Source organism: Phyllobates terribilis, unplaced genomic scaffold, assembly GCF_046119375.1.
Source record: "Phyllobates terribilis strain yellow unplaced genomic scaffold, ASM4611937v1 Scaffold_11__3_contigs__length_659146591, whole genome shotgun sequence".
In the NCBI taxonomy this organism is placed as follows: Eukaryota; Metazoa; Chordata; class Amphibia; order Anura; family Dendrobatidae; genus Phyllobates; species Phyllobates terribilis.
The window spans coordinates 344357375-344374542 of NW_027362771.1; the positions used below are offsets into that span (position 1 = coordinate 344357375).

At 43.4% G+C, this 17168-nt stretch overlaps 1 protein-coding gene across 2 annotated transcripts in view; it reads left to right on the forward strand.

Moving 5' to 3' along the window:
- Window positions 1-17168, forward strand: part of CSNK1G1 (casein kinase 1 gamma 1) — a 92577-nt gene that overhangs the window by 55170 nt on the left and 20239 nt on the right. For both annotated transcript variants that reach the window (XM_073652836.1, XM_073652837.1), the window contains exon 6: window positions 2773-3007. In XM_073652836.1, coding sequence (XP_073508937.1) covers window positions 2773-3007 — 235 coding nt within the window. The remainder of the gene's footprint in view (window positions 1-2772; window positions 3008-17168) is intronic.

Sequence of the window (17168 nt, forward strand, 5' to 3'; positions counted from 1 at the left end):
GTGTCCGCAAAATTAATGGACATGCGTATTTTTCCGCAATGATGCGGGACCATGGGGCACGTATTACCAAGCGTTTTTTAAGTGTTTTCGCTGCAGAAATTCCGCGGCAAAAACGCTTGAAAAACGCATAGTGGGCACGCAGCCTTACTCCAAGTCAATAATACTTCTGTGAAATCTACCTGTCCAGTTATGAAGCAACACTGATTGTGAATCAATTTCTCCTGCTGTTGTGCAAATGGAACAGACAACTGGTAGAAATGATAGGCAATTGGCAAGATACCCCCTATAAAGGAGTGGTTCTGCAGGTGGTGACCACAGACCATTTCTCTGTTCTCATCTTTTTTGGCTGTTGTTTTGGTCACTTTTTCATTTTGCTATTGCTCTCACCCCTAGAGGTACAGTAGCATGAGGCGGTGTCTACAGTACAACCCACAGAAGTTGCTCAGGTAGTGCAGTAAATCCAGAATGGCACATCAGTGTGTGCTGTGGCAAGAAGGGTAGCTGTGTCTGTCAGCACAGTGTCCAGAGCATGGAGCAGATACCAGGAGATGTGGAGGGAGCCATAGTAGGGCAACAACCCAGCAGTTGGACCGTTACCTCCTCCTTTGTGCATCGAGGAACAGGAGGAGCACTGCCAGAGCCCTGCAAAATGACCTCCAGCAGGCCACAAATGTGCATGTGTCTGCACAAACTGTTAGAAACAGACTCCATGAGGGTGGTATGAGGGCCCGATGTCCACAGATGAGGGTTGTGCTCAGAGCCCAACACTGTGCAGGACGCTTGGCATTTGCCACAGAACACCAAGATTGGCAAAGTCGCCACTGGCTCCCTGTGCTCAGTGTGAAAGCAGGTTCACACTGAGCACATGTGACAGACGTGACAGAGTCTGGAGACGGCGTGGAGAGCGATCTGCTGCTTGCAACATACTTCAGCATGACCGGTTTGGCAGTGGGTCAGTAATAGTGTGGGGTGGCATTTCTTTGGAGGGCCGCACAGCCCTCCATGTGCTCGCCAGAGGCAGCTCGACTGCCATTGGGTATCGAGATGAGATCCTCAGACCCCTTGTGAGACCATATGCTGGTGCGGTTGGCCCTGGGTTCCTCCTAATGCAGGACAATGCCAGACCTCATGTGGCTGGAGTGTGTCAGCAGTTCCTGCAAGATGAAGGCATTGAAGCTATGGACTGGCCCGCCCGTTCCCCAGACCTGAATCCGATTGAGCACATCTGGGACATCATGTCTCGCTCCATCCACCAGACTGCACCACAGACTGTCCAGGAGTTGGCGGATGCTTTAGTCCTTCTGTGGGATCTCCTGCCAGACGTGACCATCCGCAACCTCATCAGGAGCATGCCCAGGCGTTGTAGGGAGGTCATACAGGCACGTGGAGGCCACACACAATACTGAGCCTCATTTTGACTTGTTTTAAGGACATTACATCAAAGTTGGATCAGCCTGTAGTGTGTTTTTCCACTTTAATTTTGGGGGTGACTCCAAATCCAGGCCTCCATTGGTTAATAAATTTGATTTCCATTGATGATTTTTGTGTGATTTTGTTGTCGGCACATTCAACTTTGTACAGAACAAAGTATTCAATGAGAATATTTCATTCATTCAGATCTAGGATGTGTTATTTGCGTGTCCCCTTTATTTTTTTGAGCAGTGTAGTATTAGCAATCAAAAGATGGCACTTTCAAGTCCGTCTGTCCTTCCCCCCCCTCTAAAGAGAAAAAAAATGCCAGAATTGTGCTTTTATTTTTTTTATGTGGGTGAAGGAGGTGGAGGGTCATCTCACCTCCCTAAAACAAATAAATAAATTCAATAAAGATCAAAGCGTGTGGAACCAAAATTGGTATTAATAAAAATGTCAACTCATCATGCTAAAAACAAGTCCTCACTTGTCTCCATCAATATAAAAAAAGAAGAAAAAAAACATTGTCTCAGAAAATGGCGACGTAAAGAATAAATCTTTTTTACATTTGTTTTTTTTCTTTTGATCGCATAAATAGACAAAAAATGATGCAACATCGGAGTTTCCATAATCGCGCTGACCTCGAAATTCATGTTTCCAGGTCATTTTTTTTTTTTCCGCATAAAGAATACCATAAAAACAAGACAATGGCAGTATTGATGAGCGAGTATGTCCTGTTAACCCTTTCGGCGAGCATGCTCTGATGCTCGCCGAGTATCTTCAGCGTGCTCGGGTGTTATGTTTCAGTCACTCCCGCATGATTTGCGACTGTTTGACAGCTTTAATACATGTGAGGAATGTCTAAGAAACAGGCATTCCTCACATGTATTAAAGCTGTCAAACAGTCGCAAATCATGAGCACTGGAGTGACTAAAACATAACATCCGAGCATGCTGAGAATACTCAGAAAACACACGAGCATGCTCTTAAATCTCGAGTAACGAGCATGCTCGCTCATCACTAGTGTTGACACCACTTTACTTATACATACACGTTTGGTTCTTTTTTGTAGTCTCTATTGCATTTATATAACCAATAGCTAAGTGATAAAGGGAACATGTAGACAAGATCACACTGCTCCAACCACTAGTAGCATGGTTTACTCCATCCAGTGTGGTATGTTTTCCAGGCCTTTGTTAGTTTGTTGGCTGGCTCAGATGCCTTTTCTTTTATTCTGATTAGCTTAGGAGAAAGTTCAGGGTTTTTGTTTTTTTTTTAGGGGACAACTTTAGGTTTTTTACAGTTTGGCTTTAATTCTGTTTTTATCTCCTTATTTTTAATTGCGTTATCTTTATTTTTCAGATCTCACGAATGGAATATGTTCATTCTAAGAATCTCATTTACAGAGATGTGAAGCCAGAGAACTTCTTAATTGGTCGCCAAGGAAATAAGAAAGAACATGTCATCCACATTATTGACTTTGGCCTGGCCAAGGAATATATAGACCCAGAAACCAAAAAGCACATACCTTATCGGGAACACAAGAGTTTAACTGGAACAGCCAGATACATGTCCATAAATACCCATTTGGGAAAAGGTGGGCATTCTTGTCTGTCTTTTTTTTTCTTCTTTTCTTTTTTTTTTAGTATCTGAAGGATATTTTCACACAATCCTTGTTCAGTGCATAGATTTTTGCAAATCTCTCATTCATTTGAATGAGATTTGCTGGAATCCATAAGTTTTCTGCAGAAGTTTTTTAGTAGAAGTTTCTTCACAACTTCTGCATCTTAATATAAACTGCTAATGTGCAAGCAAAACTTTTCATTACATCAAGTGCCAATCCAGGTTTGAACTAAACTTCTGATTTATGTCTGGGATTTAATGACATAAAGCCACTATAAAGGTTTAAAGCGGCACATCTATGGCAAGCAGTATATGTCAGATTGGTTTTAAAGTTAATAGGTCATCAGAAAATGACCTATTGTTTAAATCAGGTTTATGTGTTATTTTTTATTTAAATACAGTACATTATTGGCATAATCTTTTATATTTTGATAATGCAAACTTTTAAAAACCAACATTGGTAATCTTGCAATTTTCACATTGGTCATTGGGCCTATTTTACAATCACACTTCCTGTTCTTTCGGCAGTTTTCTTATCATTAAAGGCAGTATAATGACAGGTAACGCCCCTTTAGACTGTTAACAACACAAGATCCACAAGTCACAATATGTGATGTCACACCTGACTCTGACCCCCCTCCCACTCTTCACAATGACTTTTTCACATGCTCATTAGATGCTTCAGTACAAAAGATTTTGTCATTTTATGAGTTTGGGATATCAATCACACAACAGTACCAAATACGTATTTTCATTTGGTAAAAGAGGTGATTTAAAATTTTTATATTTTGGGGGTATTGTTATATATTTTTTAGCGTGCGTTAACACTTTTTTATTTAGTTCTCTTAAAGTACATTTCCTATGTTGTGAAATAGATGATATGTTATGAACCGCAGCCACAGGCTAGTTTCATAAGAGATCTCACATGGCAGACATGGGGCATTCAGAAGGCCTCCAGCTGCATAACAACCAATCAGCATCTTGCGATTGCATAGCAGGCTGTTCCCAATGGACATCAGAAGTGACAGCTGCCATCCTGAAAACACTTAAAGGGGATATCTGAGACTTTGTAAATAAAAAAAAAATTTGCCTAAGCAGTAACACACATGTAGTCGCTACCTACCTGCCTGTTGTGCCCAGCACCACTCTTTGCCGGCATAGAACCCTGCCAGCGATTCAGCTGCCTCTGCTGACGTCACGTCGACAGAGCAGCAGCTTATTTTCTGCCCTGCTCTGTCGACTGGTTGTGACTTCCAACGTCACGCTAATTGACAGCTAGCTCCCCAGTTAGGCAGCGTGGATGCGGCTGTCAATCAGCATGTCAGCAGTCACACTTCATCATCAGAGCAGAGTGGAAAAGAAGCCGCTGCTCTGTCGACATGACGTCAGCAGAGGCAGCTGAACCTCTGACGGGAGAGGTCTGTGCTGGCAAAGAATGGCGCCTAGCAGAACAGGTAGGTAACCTGCCTGTTGGTGCTTAGGCACATTTTTATTTATTTTTACTAAGTCCCAGATATCCCTTTTAAATACTGCTGTCATGCTCGACAGCTTCAGTTGAAGGGTTAAACGGATGCAATCAGAGTTGGCTCCAATTGCACTAGTTTCTTTTGGGTGCTGGCTGTATAACACAACTGGTATCCATGCTGCATGGAGTGGGATTAACTCCGGAGCTCACTCCATACAGTGACAGTGCAAGGCCATCATTGCTAAGGTGTTAATGGGCCTTGTCACATGGTTTAGGATAGGAGGTAAAGCCAGAAACTCCATTTGCAGACGTTTGTTTTTTTGCCCTTCATCTGTGTAAAGCAGGGAAACTTTACTTATTATTATTTATTATTATTATTATTATTGCGCCATTTATTCCATGGCGCTTTACATGTGAAAAGGAGTATACATAATCAAAAACAAGTACAATAATCTTGAACAATACAAGTCAGCGAGTGGTACAAAAGGAGAGCGGACCCTGCCCGCCCGCAAAAAACAGAGTTGGCTCGCAAGTCTACCCTTTAGAAACCCTGTCAAAGGCCTCTCCCTCAGCCAACCTTTTCTCCTGCTTTGCACTGATGAGGGGCAATAACACTAAAACACCTGTGCACGTTTACTTTCTAAAGAGCTTTTTTGATATTTCTAAATGTCTCCATTTTTGCAAGAAAATGTCAGACTATAATGCGCCCACTTGGTTTAGTCTCATAGCTGAGGTTTCATTTCCAGTCTACTGCTAGTGAATAGAGTATTGTACTTGCAGTGGATTTTTCCACTGTGCATCTGAGAACAGGCTGTGGATTTTCAGTTTCTCAACGTCTATACGGCTGCATTCAGACATCCGTGTGCTGGTCGTTTTATTTTTTAAACCAACAGCCCTGTGACCCATTTCATGTCATTGATCCATTCACGCATCCATATAAAAAACAGATTCATTTTTCAGATCCATGAGATTCGGATTATGTCCTATTCTCCATTTTGTGGATCAGACTCTGCCATTAAAGTCTATGAAGATCAATATAAAACGGGTGAAAAACGGAAGACATACTTTGTACTTCAGATGTGTTTTTTTTATTTTTTTTATTTTTAACAGATTCATTATTAAGGCTATGTGCACACGACATTTTTTACACTAGGAAGAACCCACCAAATTTTTCAAGCAGAAGACGTTACAGGATAAGTCCTAGTTTTTCCAGAAGCGTCTTTGTAGTTGTGGGGTTTTTTTTTGGGCGGATTTGCCATTTCATTTTTTTTTCTTGTGTATATATAAAATGGTGAGTGGCTTCACAGCTTTGGAAAGTTAAGGTCGTTACAAGAAGTGAACAAAACTGACCATACACACAGCAAATTGTTTTCACATTGCTGTACAAATGTCCATACTTCTTTTAGCTTTTCTTTAGAGGTTTTCAGGTGGGTTACTTAGAATAACTGCCTGAAAAAGTCGTTGTGTGCACATACCCCAAGTGTCAATGGATAAATAAGGCCACGTGCATATGTTGACTATTTGGTCAGTATTTTACCTCAGACCAGGAAACAGTCAAGTTGCGGTTTTGCAGCGTGTTTTTTTTTTTTATAATTCTAATTTTCAGCCGTATTTTACAGTACCAGCAAAGTCTAAGATTTCAGAAATCTCATGCACACAGCTTGGTTTTCTTCCCTGACTGTTTTGTCAAAGAGCTGGGTTTTTGCAAAATGCAGTAGGTCACTTCTTTCAGCGTTTTTCACCCATTGACACTTCAATGGGGTAGTGCAAAAACCCATCAAAAAACACAGGTATCAACTTTTGCTGCGTTTTTGTTGCCAAAACCTGGGGAAGTTGAATCAAGTTATTTTTTTATGCACTAAACTTTATCCACATGCACAAGAGACAAATGTACCTGACAAAAAGGCAGTTAAAAAACGCCACAGAATCTCAGAAAAACCTGCTTTTTCAACGTTGCTTCTTTACTACCTAGAGAGCAGGTTTTGCCTGTGGAAAAAAACTCAGCAAAATGCAACGTGTGAACATAACCTAATAGAAACATGTTGCACAGCTTCTGTATTTATCACCCACTCCTGGTTTTGGCTTACAAATACTGAGGTAAAAAAACCTCACCAAATACTCAGCGTGTGCACAAGGCCTAAGGGTTCATACCTTTTTTCTGCATCCGTTTTTAAAAATGAACTAAACTGAGGCAAAATGGCTGACACAAGAGAAAAAGGGTCTGTTTTACACAGATGTAAAAATAGATGGGTGAATGTACCCTTATGGTAGGAATTTTGTCAGATTTTCAGTGAAGTGACTGAAAGATTAATTTTTCTTCAGAATTGAGGCAAGAAAATGCTGTGTTAAACGCTTAGTCATTGGCACGGAGCATTTATGTAAGCATACCCCTACCTCTCCATAATGTGTCATGTCTTGCACAATAGCAGATTGAGAATTCATTATTAAGCGTTTGCACTCGCAATGATAAAGAAAATCAAATGTGAGCCTTAACCTGTTACTGTCAAATTTTCATCAGTGGGATGTCGTCAAACCAAAATGCATACGATTCTCAGAGTAATTTCAACGGCCATAGTCCCGTTTCCTGAGTATAACTAGTGGAAACCAATGGGAGCAAAATTTCCTATACAGTGTGTATTTAGCCCCTTATTTTTTGAGTATGGAGAAGTCTGTCTGGACCCTCGTAATGGCTGTGTAGATACAGGCATGCTCAGGGCTGTGGAGTCAGTAAGCCACAGTTGCGACTCCGACTCCTGGATTTTATCAGGTTCCGACTCCGGCTCCGACTCCTTCATAAATGGCCAATTCGTAACAATAAATTTACTGTTGTAAAATATTAACATCGTGCTTATTCAGTTTCTCACCATCATATAAGTAATCAGACCACTTAGAGCAAAAACTATATTTATTAGAATATAGCAAATAACTTTTCTAAACTTTTCTAAACTCTTGTAAGTAAATATGCAATAAACACTGTTATGCAGTTAATAAGAAGAAATCTATAAATTTGTCCTCAGAAAAAGTATTGCCTCTGTCAGATCCTCCTTCATGGATGCCCTCAAATCTGATCTAATTATTTTGAGAGCAGAGAACAACCTCTCTACACTAACTTGGGTTGGAGGCAAAGCAGTAACCACTCGGGCAACATCTCTGACAATGTCAGGATACAGAGGAATCGCTTGTTGCACTGTTATTTTTGATGAACGGTCACATTTCTCAATTTCTTTTAGTGCACATGAAAAATTCTGCTGAAATGTACTGGCTGTGTTCTTTGATGGGGATGACTCTTCTTCTATGCGGGAACGCTTTGCACGGTCCTTGTGATCCAAATATTTTTCGAAATTAAATTCTTCATCAGTTGATGATGAGGGTGAAGATGTGGCAGGACGACCAAATTCTTCTTGTTCCTCCTGACTGTTCTGCAACCCTTTCATCCTTACTGCTATTTCAAACAGAGCTTCTTTTCCTTTAGTTAGCTGTTGATCATCTAGAACAGAGGTCCCCAACCGCCGGTCCGCGGACCAGGACCGGGCCGTTGGGGTTTTTCAGCCGGTCCGCGGGGAGAGGGGGCCCCTCCAGCCTCCAGCAGGGCCGCCATCAGGGCATGACTGCCCTGACTCCAGTATGGGGCCCGGCCGGTAGGAGCCCCCTCGGAGCCCCCCTCTTGTGCGTCTCTCTCCTCATGGGGCCCCCGGCCGCATGCTAAGCGCCGGGTCCGGGACATCTTAGCGCTGCGCTGCTGCGGCAGCACCTTCATGATTCCCCTGACTTCCGGTCATGTGACGGCGCCGTCACATGGCCGGAAGTCAGGAGAACCTGGTGTCAGCGATTTGGACGAGCGCCAGGATTCTGCAGGGATCGCATGGGGGTAAGTATAACAAGTTTTATTTTTTTTTAAATACAATTAACTAGGAGTGGGGGGGAGGGGAGAGATGAGAGATGCACATGGGGGGAGGGGAGAGATGAGAGATGCACATGGGGGGAGGGGAGAGATGAGAGATGCACATGGGGGAGGGGAGAGATGAGAGATGCACATGGGGGAGGGGAGAGATGAGAGATCCACATGGGGGGGAGGGGAGAGATGAGAGATGCACATGGGGGAGGGGAGAGATGAGAGATGCACATGGGAGGGAGGGGAGAGATGAGAGATGCACATGGGGGGAGGGGAGAGATGAGAGATGCACATGGGAGGGAGGGGAGAGATGAGAGATGCACGGGGGGGTGAGAGATGCACGGGGGGGTGAGAGATGCACGGGGGGGGGATGAGAGATGCACGGGGGGGGATGAGAGATGCACGGGGGGGGATGAGAGATGCACGGAGGGGGATGAGAGATGCACGGAGGGGGATGAGAGATGCACGGAGGGGGATGAGAGATGCACGGAGGGGGATGAGAGATGCACGGGGGTGAGCTGCACATGGGGGGGTGAGAGATGCACATGGGGGGGTTATGTTTACATAACTTTGTTGCCTTATGAAGGGCGGGGGGGGGCCCCAAAAATTTCTTGCACAGGGGCCCACTACAGTCTGTGTCCGCCCCTGGGATGAAGTAAATGCAGCTGAACAGCAGCTGTCAGGACAGCTGCCCTGTCCTGCTGCAGGGCGTGATGGGGCCTCAGTGATGCGGCTCCTGGCACAGCACATTATGTGGGGCTCCTGGCATAGCTCCTGGCGGGGACCTGGTCTACACTATATGATAAGTATGCACTAAACTCCAAATCCCTCCATTACCCCGCCCCCATATGACCAAAGCCCCGCCCACCCCACCCCCTCCTTGCTGGGCCATGGAAAAATGATCTTGCTTCAAGCCGGTCCCTGGTGCAAAAAAGGTTGGGGACCACTGATCTAGAAGAATCCGATGCATTGGGTCTACATAAACAGCTGCCAAAAGAATGTTATTTTGTAATAGTAGCTCCTCTCTCCGTTTCATTGATGTAGCAATGCCATTTGAAATTAACTCTCCTCTTTGGGACAGGTGAAACATCAGGTTCTTCCACTCCTTTAAGAAAATAACTGGAGTTAAGTCCTCTGCTTGTAATTTTTTAGTCACTGTAAATGGGTGCTCTAGCAATTTTTCCAGCTCAGTGACCTGATTCCACTGACTTTCATTTAGCGTCAGTTGAGGGTTAGCCATGTCTACAAGAAAGGTTTTCAGTTCAACCAAGCGCTGAATCATTAAGTAAGTACTGCCCCATCGTGTGGCTTGATCAATAATTGCCCCTTTTCCAGCACGTCTCTTCAAAATTGAGTCAACTTTAGGGGTTCTGGCAACAGTAGCCAATTTTCTCACCTTGCCAATCAGTGCAGCAGCATGTCCTTCTTGCAGACTGTCTCTTATAGCCAGCTGTAGCGTATGCACAACACAGCGCATGTGATGAATGAAAGAACGTATTGACACAGTTTCAACAAGATCATCTAAACTATTATGTTGCTGTTCATCTGAAGCAACTTCAGTTTGCTCCTCAGTTACAATACTGTGTTCCTCTATTTCAAACATGTGTGTCTGTGGACCCAGAATGTTCTTCTAGCTGCTGGTCACCATCATTACTCTCATTCATTAGCTTAATAGTACTTATCATATTTGAAGCATTGTCAGTTACGACAGAAAGAACTTGCTCTTTTTTAAGTTCATAGTCTTGCAGAACCTTTTCCACCAAGACCTGGAGAAACTCACTGGTGTGATGAGCTTTGGTGTCTTTTACTGCCAATGTCTTGGTAACTATTTCATTTTTGTCACAAACAAATCGGACTTTGATGGCAAAATAGTTCACTCTGTGACGTGTGCAGGCATCCATTTTATGAAACAGAAAGCGTCCCTTGAGTTTTTTTAAGTTCTTCCTTTTGTTTAAAAGCTGCTTCGATTACTAATTTTCTAATACTCTCTCTCTCCAGAGAAACACCAAGCTTGCGGGCCATTTCCCCATTCAGACACACAAAAGCTGGTCGTGAAAATAATGAAATAGGCACACTATCCTTTACAACTAGCTCTATGATCTGTTTTTTAAATGTATCTACTGTCATTGTCACAGTAACTTTGTCACTGACAAAATATCTTGCAACTGATGGCTGCAAAGTTCTCTGCTCCTTTGTTTGGCTGGAAGAGCTGGGCACTGGTTCATTGGTTTGGATGCAGTCTTTCTCATCCACTGCTTTCAGTACTTCTGGATGAAAGCGCTGTAAATGTCTCTTTAGATTAGAAGCTCTGGTAGGAGCATTTTTATCTTTGCCTGAATATGCACTGATCTTGGCTTCACAGCATTTGTTTTCGTCTGGATCATTTGTCATACACTGACAGACATAATGTTTTTTATCTTGAGTGATGGTGAAATGTTCAAATACAGCTGATTTATTGTGACGCTTCTTTGACATTCTCAGGTTTTTAATTCTGCATTCACAATCCAAATGACAATTGTTTTTCCTAAAAACAATTGTACAAAATTATTGCCAGGTCATACAACTGATATAGTGGTCAGTTATACTGTTATTCCTCATGTACTCACAGTTAACTGATGCAAAGTTTGTTGAAAGGATAATACTTCTTACAGTCTTCCTCTTCTGAGTAGCAGCTGTGAGATGCTTGGAAGACGCACACCTAGTAAACATCTAGTCTAGAGGAGGAGCTTTACTACTAAGAATTTGCAACACATTTTCACTTTCAGTTTCATACATTGTAAGTAGGGGGGTTGGGGCAGCATGAGGTTAACCAAGTATAAGATTAGATAAGGGCAGTGGAGAACAGTGACACACAAGAAGTAAGAAATGTCTCTATCTCCAGCAGAACTGCTTATCACTGTTGTTCATAGTTTGATAGAACATATATATTTGAGTAACATTTATAAAATTCATATGAAAGTTCAATTCTGAAATATTAATACATTTTTTTTAAAGCTGGAGTCTCAGTCGGTACATTTCTACCGACTCCGACTCCAACCAAAACTAACTCCGACTCCGACTCCACGACTCCGACTCCACAGCCCTGGGCATGCTCTAAACAGGCTAAGCATGTGGTCATCAGTTACCCAAAACTGACATAGGAGGGACCTTCTGGGATTTAGTTGGGGGTTTAGGTCATTCACTTCTTCATCGGGAGGAGTGTGCTGCTGGGGAAGTCATGTTCCCACTTACCTGCAGGGACGAGGGTGATTCCTCCCAGTCGTGCAGGTATGTGGGGACGTTACCTTTAGTGTTGAGTGAATTTGTTCGGCATTTCAAATTCGTGTTCGGGGTTCCGACTTGTTCGCGCCAAAGATTCGGCTCCCCCCATGAACATCCTGATTTGCCACACTGTCACGCAGATGTTATCTGTGTGACAAATCAGGGATGTTCATGGGCGGAGCTGATTTTTTGGCACGAACAAGCCGGAACCCCGAACCCAAATTTGAATTTCCGAACAAATTCACTCAACACTAGTTACCATCACCACTCTCGTGTTGATGCACAAGTAAATGGCACCAAATAACCTCATCAAATCCCTGAACACTTCTCTATATCACTTTTTGGGCACTGGTTAACCAGTATTATTGTCTAGTTTAAAAAGGGAAATCTGCTGGTGTAAAAGGCAGAATAATTTTTCCGTTTTATGATGTGATAGATTTCTGGAAACCAGAAGTGTTACTTTGTATGTGACCGCTACTGATATATTGTGGTTCAGCAGGCTGCCTTATTGGTGGGCATCTGTTCCCAGAATGAAGAGGACGTAGCACTGAATAGACAATTAAAAAAAAAAAACTAAAAATAACCAAGCCTTTTATTTTTCATTTTTAATACAATATAAATATTAACAGCAATTCATTAGAATCCGATAAATGATGCAATAAGTATTTTGAATGTCCACTGAAGCCATATCAATAAGAAGATGGGAGATCCTGTAAACACTTCAATACTGGCGTGTAATAATAATAATAATAATTGGAGTATAATAATATTGTCAGTAACCTACTTCTCTGAATAGACCCCATTAAACAACTTAGTTGCCAAGGGTCGTATTCCATTGATCTAACATTAGTGGTCTATCCTATGGTTACACTGTCCGTGTTCAAGTTCTGGGAAAAAACACTATTAACAATTATAAGTTGGGGAACGGGGTTGTCCTTAAAGGGGGAACTTGGCTCGTTTAGTTAACTGCAGACGATGGAACCTTGTATTCTGTTAATCTAAGTATCTGATCACTCTGAGCTTAGTAGTGCAGGGGGCTTGGTAGTAGTGCAGGGGGCTGGTCCTGGCCAGGGGGCTTGGTAGTAGTGCAGGGGGCTGGTCCTGGGCAGGGGGCTTTGGTAGTAGGGCAGGGGGCTGGTCCTGGGCAGGGGGCTTGGTAGTAGTGCAGGGGGCTGGTCCTGGGCAGGGGGCTTGGTAGTAGTGCAGGGGGCTGGTCCTGGGCAGGGGGCTTGGTAGTAGTGCAGGGGGGCTGGTCCTGGGCAGGGGGCTTGGTAGTAGTGCAGGGGGGCTGGTCCTGGGCAGGGGGCTTGATAGTAGTGCAGGGGGCTGGTCCTGGGCAGGGGGCTTGGTGGTAGTGCAGGGGGCTGGTCCTGGGCAGGGGGCTTGGTAGTAGTGCAGGGGGCTGGTCCTGGGCAGGGGGCTTGGTAGTAGTGCAGGGGGCTGGTCCTGGCCAGGGGGCTTGGTAGTAGTGCAGGAGGCTGGTCCTGGGCAGGGGGCTTTGGTAGTAGGGCAGGGGGCTTAGTAGTAGTGCAGGGGGCTGGTCCTGGGCAGGGGGCTTGGTAGTAGTGCAGGGGGCTGGTCCTGGGCAGGGGGCTTGGTAGTAGTGCAGGGGGCTGGTCCTGGGTAGGGGGCTTGGTAGTAGTGCAGGGGGCTGGTCCTGGGCAGGGGGCTTGGTAGTAGTGCAGGGGGGCTGGTCCTGGGCAGGGGGCTTGGTAGTAGTGCAGGGGGGCTGGTCCTGGGCAGGGGGCTTGATAGTAGTGCAGGGGGCTGGTCCTGGGCAGGGGGCTTGGTGGTAGTGCAGGGGGCTTGGTAGTAGTGCAGGTGGCTGGTCCTGGGCAGGGGGCTTGGTAGTAGTGCAGGGGGCTGGTCCTGGGCAGGGGGCTTTGGTAGTAGTGCAGGGGGCTGGTCCTGGGCAGGGGGCTTACAGCTCTCTTACTATGCACACTAACACATTAAAGCCTGTCAGTTTTTAATTGACACCACCCACTGGACTCCTAAGCTTAGAGTGAGCAAGCTGTACTGAGTCTTTCCCAGTAACACTATATTTATCTCTTTGATCACACTTTATTACATTCAGTATGGTCACATTGACTGGCTCACTATAAGGCCGTTAACTTTTTTTTTTTTTTGGTGCAATGAAGTATAAACAAGCTATATATTGCTTTGCTGCTTGAGTATAAAGCTACAAAGAAGATCAATTGCTGGATTTAATAATGCTCCCTGCACACAAGGGCATCCACTATCCTCATACATTATTCATCACTGGACATTATTAGCTTGACAAGTGCTGTGTTATGGGCATTTTCTATTCCACGACTGAGCTGAAAGCTTCCTTTGGGCATTACTTTATCTAGTTTTATAATCAGGCAAAATATTTGGTGTATTGGTGGTTTTTGGACATCTGCTGCACTTGTTTCACTGCCAAGTGAGGAGGAAGTGCTATCCTCTTTATATAATGCTCATAATTGTTCAAGTGGCGAAAGAGCTGATCGGGCCCTTGTCATGGGAATAATATGTGCTGTTCTAATTTTAAACTTAAGGATGTAAGTATATTTACTAATGGAAGTATATACATTTTCCCAATATTTCCAATATAGTGATTCTTCACGTTGTTTTAGATGCAGTCATCTGTCACTTATCAACAAATTGGTCACCTGTGTGGTCATCACGTGAGCACTACTGGAAGTGATGGAAGTTTATAATGTTTCCTTCAAGGCCATGTTTCCACTTTTGTAAACTCTGCAATTTTCTTTCCATGTTTTCCACAAATGTCTACACCAAATATGCTCTAGCAATCTGTTCTGTTTATTGTTTGTTTGTTTTTTTTACTTTTTAGTGTGGATTTGACACAGCATTTTCTAATGTTATTGCATACATGTTGCAGTTTTGCATTTTAAAAATGCAATTGCAATTTTAAATGTGTTCTTTCGGGCTCCCGTAGAAGTCTGTGGGGAAGAACACACAGTTCTGCAGTGTCCTTTAAAGGGAATCTATCACCAGGTTTTTGTTATGTTATCTGAGAGCACCATAATGTAGTGGAAGAGACCCCAATTCTAGCGATGTGTCACTTACTGAGCTGCGTTTTGCTATTTCAATACAATCAGTGTTTTAACAGCAGCATATTATCGCTACAGGACAACTGGCCTCGTGCATCCTAGTCCAAACACGCCCCCAGCCAGCACTGATCAGCAGCTTTATCACTATACAATGTATACAGAAAGCTGTGGTGTGGGTGGGGTTACACATGACTCGACAACTGAGCTCTGCTAGATCTGCAGCAGAGAAAACTGTGATCTATCATAAATGCTGCACTTAGTAAACTAAATAATACATCGCTGGAATCAGGATCTCTGTCCTTAATCATGCTGCTGTCAGGTTACATGGCAAAAACCTGCTGGCAGATTCCCTTTGAACACACATTGTGCATAAATTCTCATGAAAACACATCTAATCTGCTAGAACTGTTAGGTCTTATTTCCATGTAGTGTAAATGCTGTGTTTTTTCTGCAGGTGTCCGCACGAAACACACAATAGCAATCTGCCGCCTAATTTTTGCTTTTTTTTTTTTGTGATTTTTGAATTGGGTTTGACTCAAGACATTTAATGCATTTTTAGTGCAGGTACTACATGAAGTCCACTCTTAAATAAGCATTAGAGATTTTTCATGCACTTTTATTTTTCCTTTTGGGTTTTTTCAGAAGAAATTTAAAGGGAAAGAAATGCCTGCCAAAAACCAGTCCAGTACATAAAATATAACTTTTATTAATGAAAAGTCTAAAAAGAAATTTATAACATGATGCCCATATGGTGTATCATAAGTAAAAAGATATAAATATCTACGATATAGCTGGACAGAATATCAGGCCCTATTAGGTCCAGCATAAGTAAGAATAATGAAGGTATTCAAGCTATGAAGTCCAAAAAGAGAACCCCACAGATACGCAAAAAAACAAGGTATATCTCACCAAATGCCCATATAGCAATATAGACGGTGATTATACCTATATCTGTGTATACCCACAGACAAAACCAGCCATTATTAAATGGTAAATAAGTATACAATCAAATAGAGCTATGAGGGGCCTTCTATTATCATCCAGGCACTCAATCCTCATAAAACATGGAAACATCTCACCCGGGGTCTTTTTATATATATCTGCTCCCCCTTTACATTCCAGGTGATGAGTTAATCCATGGAACATCCCAAGCCGAGGTATACCTCACCAAATACCCATACAGCAATATATACGGTGATCATACCTATATCTGCATATACCCATAGACATAACAAGCCATTATTAAATGGTAGGTATGTATACAGAAATAGAACTATGAGGAGCCTTCTATTACCATCCAGGCATTTAAATCCTCATAGAACATGGAAACATCTCACCCGGGGTCTTTTTATGTCTGCTCCCCCTTTACATTATAGGTGATCAGTTTGTCCACGGAACATCCCGACGCGTTTCAATCCTTCATCAGGGGTATATAGTTCCTCTTCATTAAGGGTATATCATTCCTCATTCCTGCATTGGTTCCTTAATCATATCCTAATGCCTCAAGTGGGTACACATTATGCCCTGCTTTATATGCGTGCGTTAAGCCGCGCTCCTTCATAATTACCGCGCTGACCGTGACGTGTTTCCGGTCCCAGAATACCACACTGCCGGAAGTAAACATCACGCGTTACCATGGGCATGGAACGCACTTCCGGTCCCAGAATACCCCGTTACCGGAAGTCAACGTCACGCGTTCCCATGGATATGGAACGCAAGCGTGCTGCTAGGAAACACGCATCACCTTACCAATACGTGGTGCCGCCTCACGCCATGCTGGAACCCACAGGTTCCTCCCCCATGCGATCCAGCAATCATATTAAGTGGGATAAAGGATTTTCAACAGCGGGAAAAGGCCACCCTCCGTTGTCCACATCTCTATCAAAACAAATACCCCAAATAATAATAATGTGTAAGAAGGCTCTATCTGTTAGTCACCAGAAAAACTGCCTAATTGTCTAAGTAAACACGTACAGTTCTCTCCATAAATTTATACAAATAGATCATGGATTAAAAAGGTTTTTATCGAGATAGAAAAGACCATATAAGTGCAATGCTTCGGTATGTTACATGGGGGTTCCCGTGGGACAAATAGTTTCAAAGAATAATATATTAATCAATCACCAAAGCCACAGCGGACCTCTCAAGAGAAACAGAAGAAAAAGGGGGGGGAGGCCCTAATGAAACAACTATAGTAATAACTAATCTGCTTACCCTACCTACGTGGAGGTTGGCACCCTACAAATCCTGCGCAAATGGCGCCCCCACTCTACGGTGGCTTTCCCTATCTACTTAACCCTATTCTGTCCCTATTCTGGAAGGAATGGGGCAAAGGAAAGAATCTCATTCATACCAAGTGGGGTAGTGGTGCCCAGGGTAAAGATCCAACGAGTTTCCTTTTGTAAAATGCGTAAATCCCAGTTTCCTCCTCTTATCGAAGGTGTCACCTTTTCAATGCCCA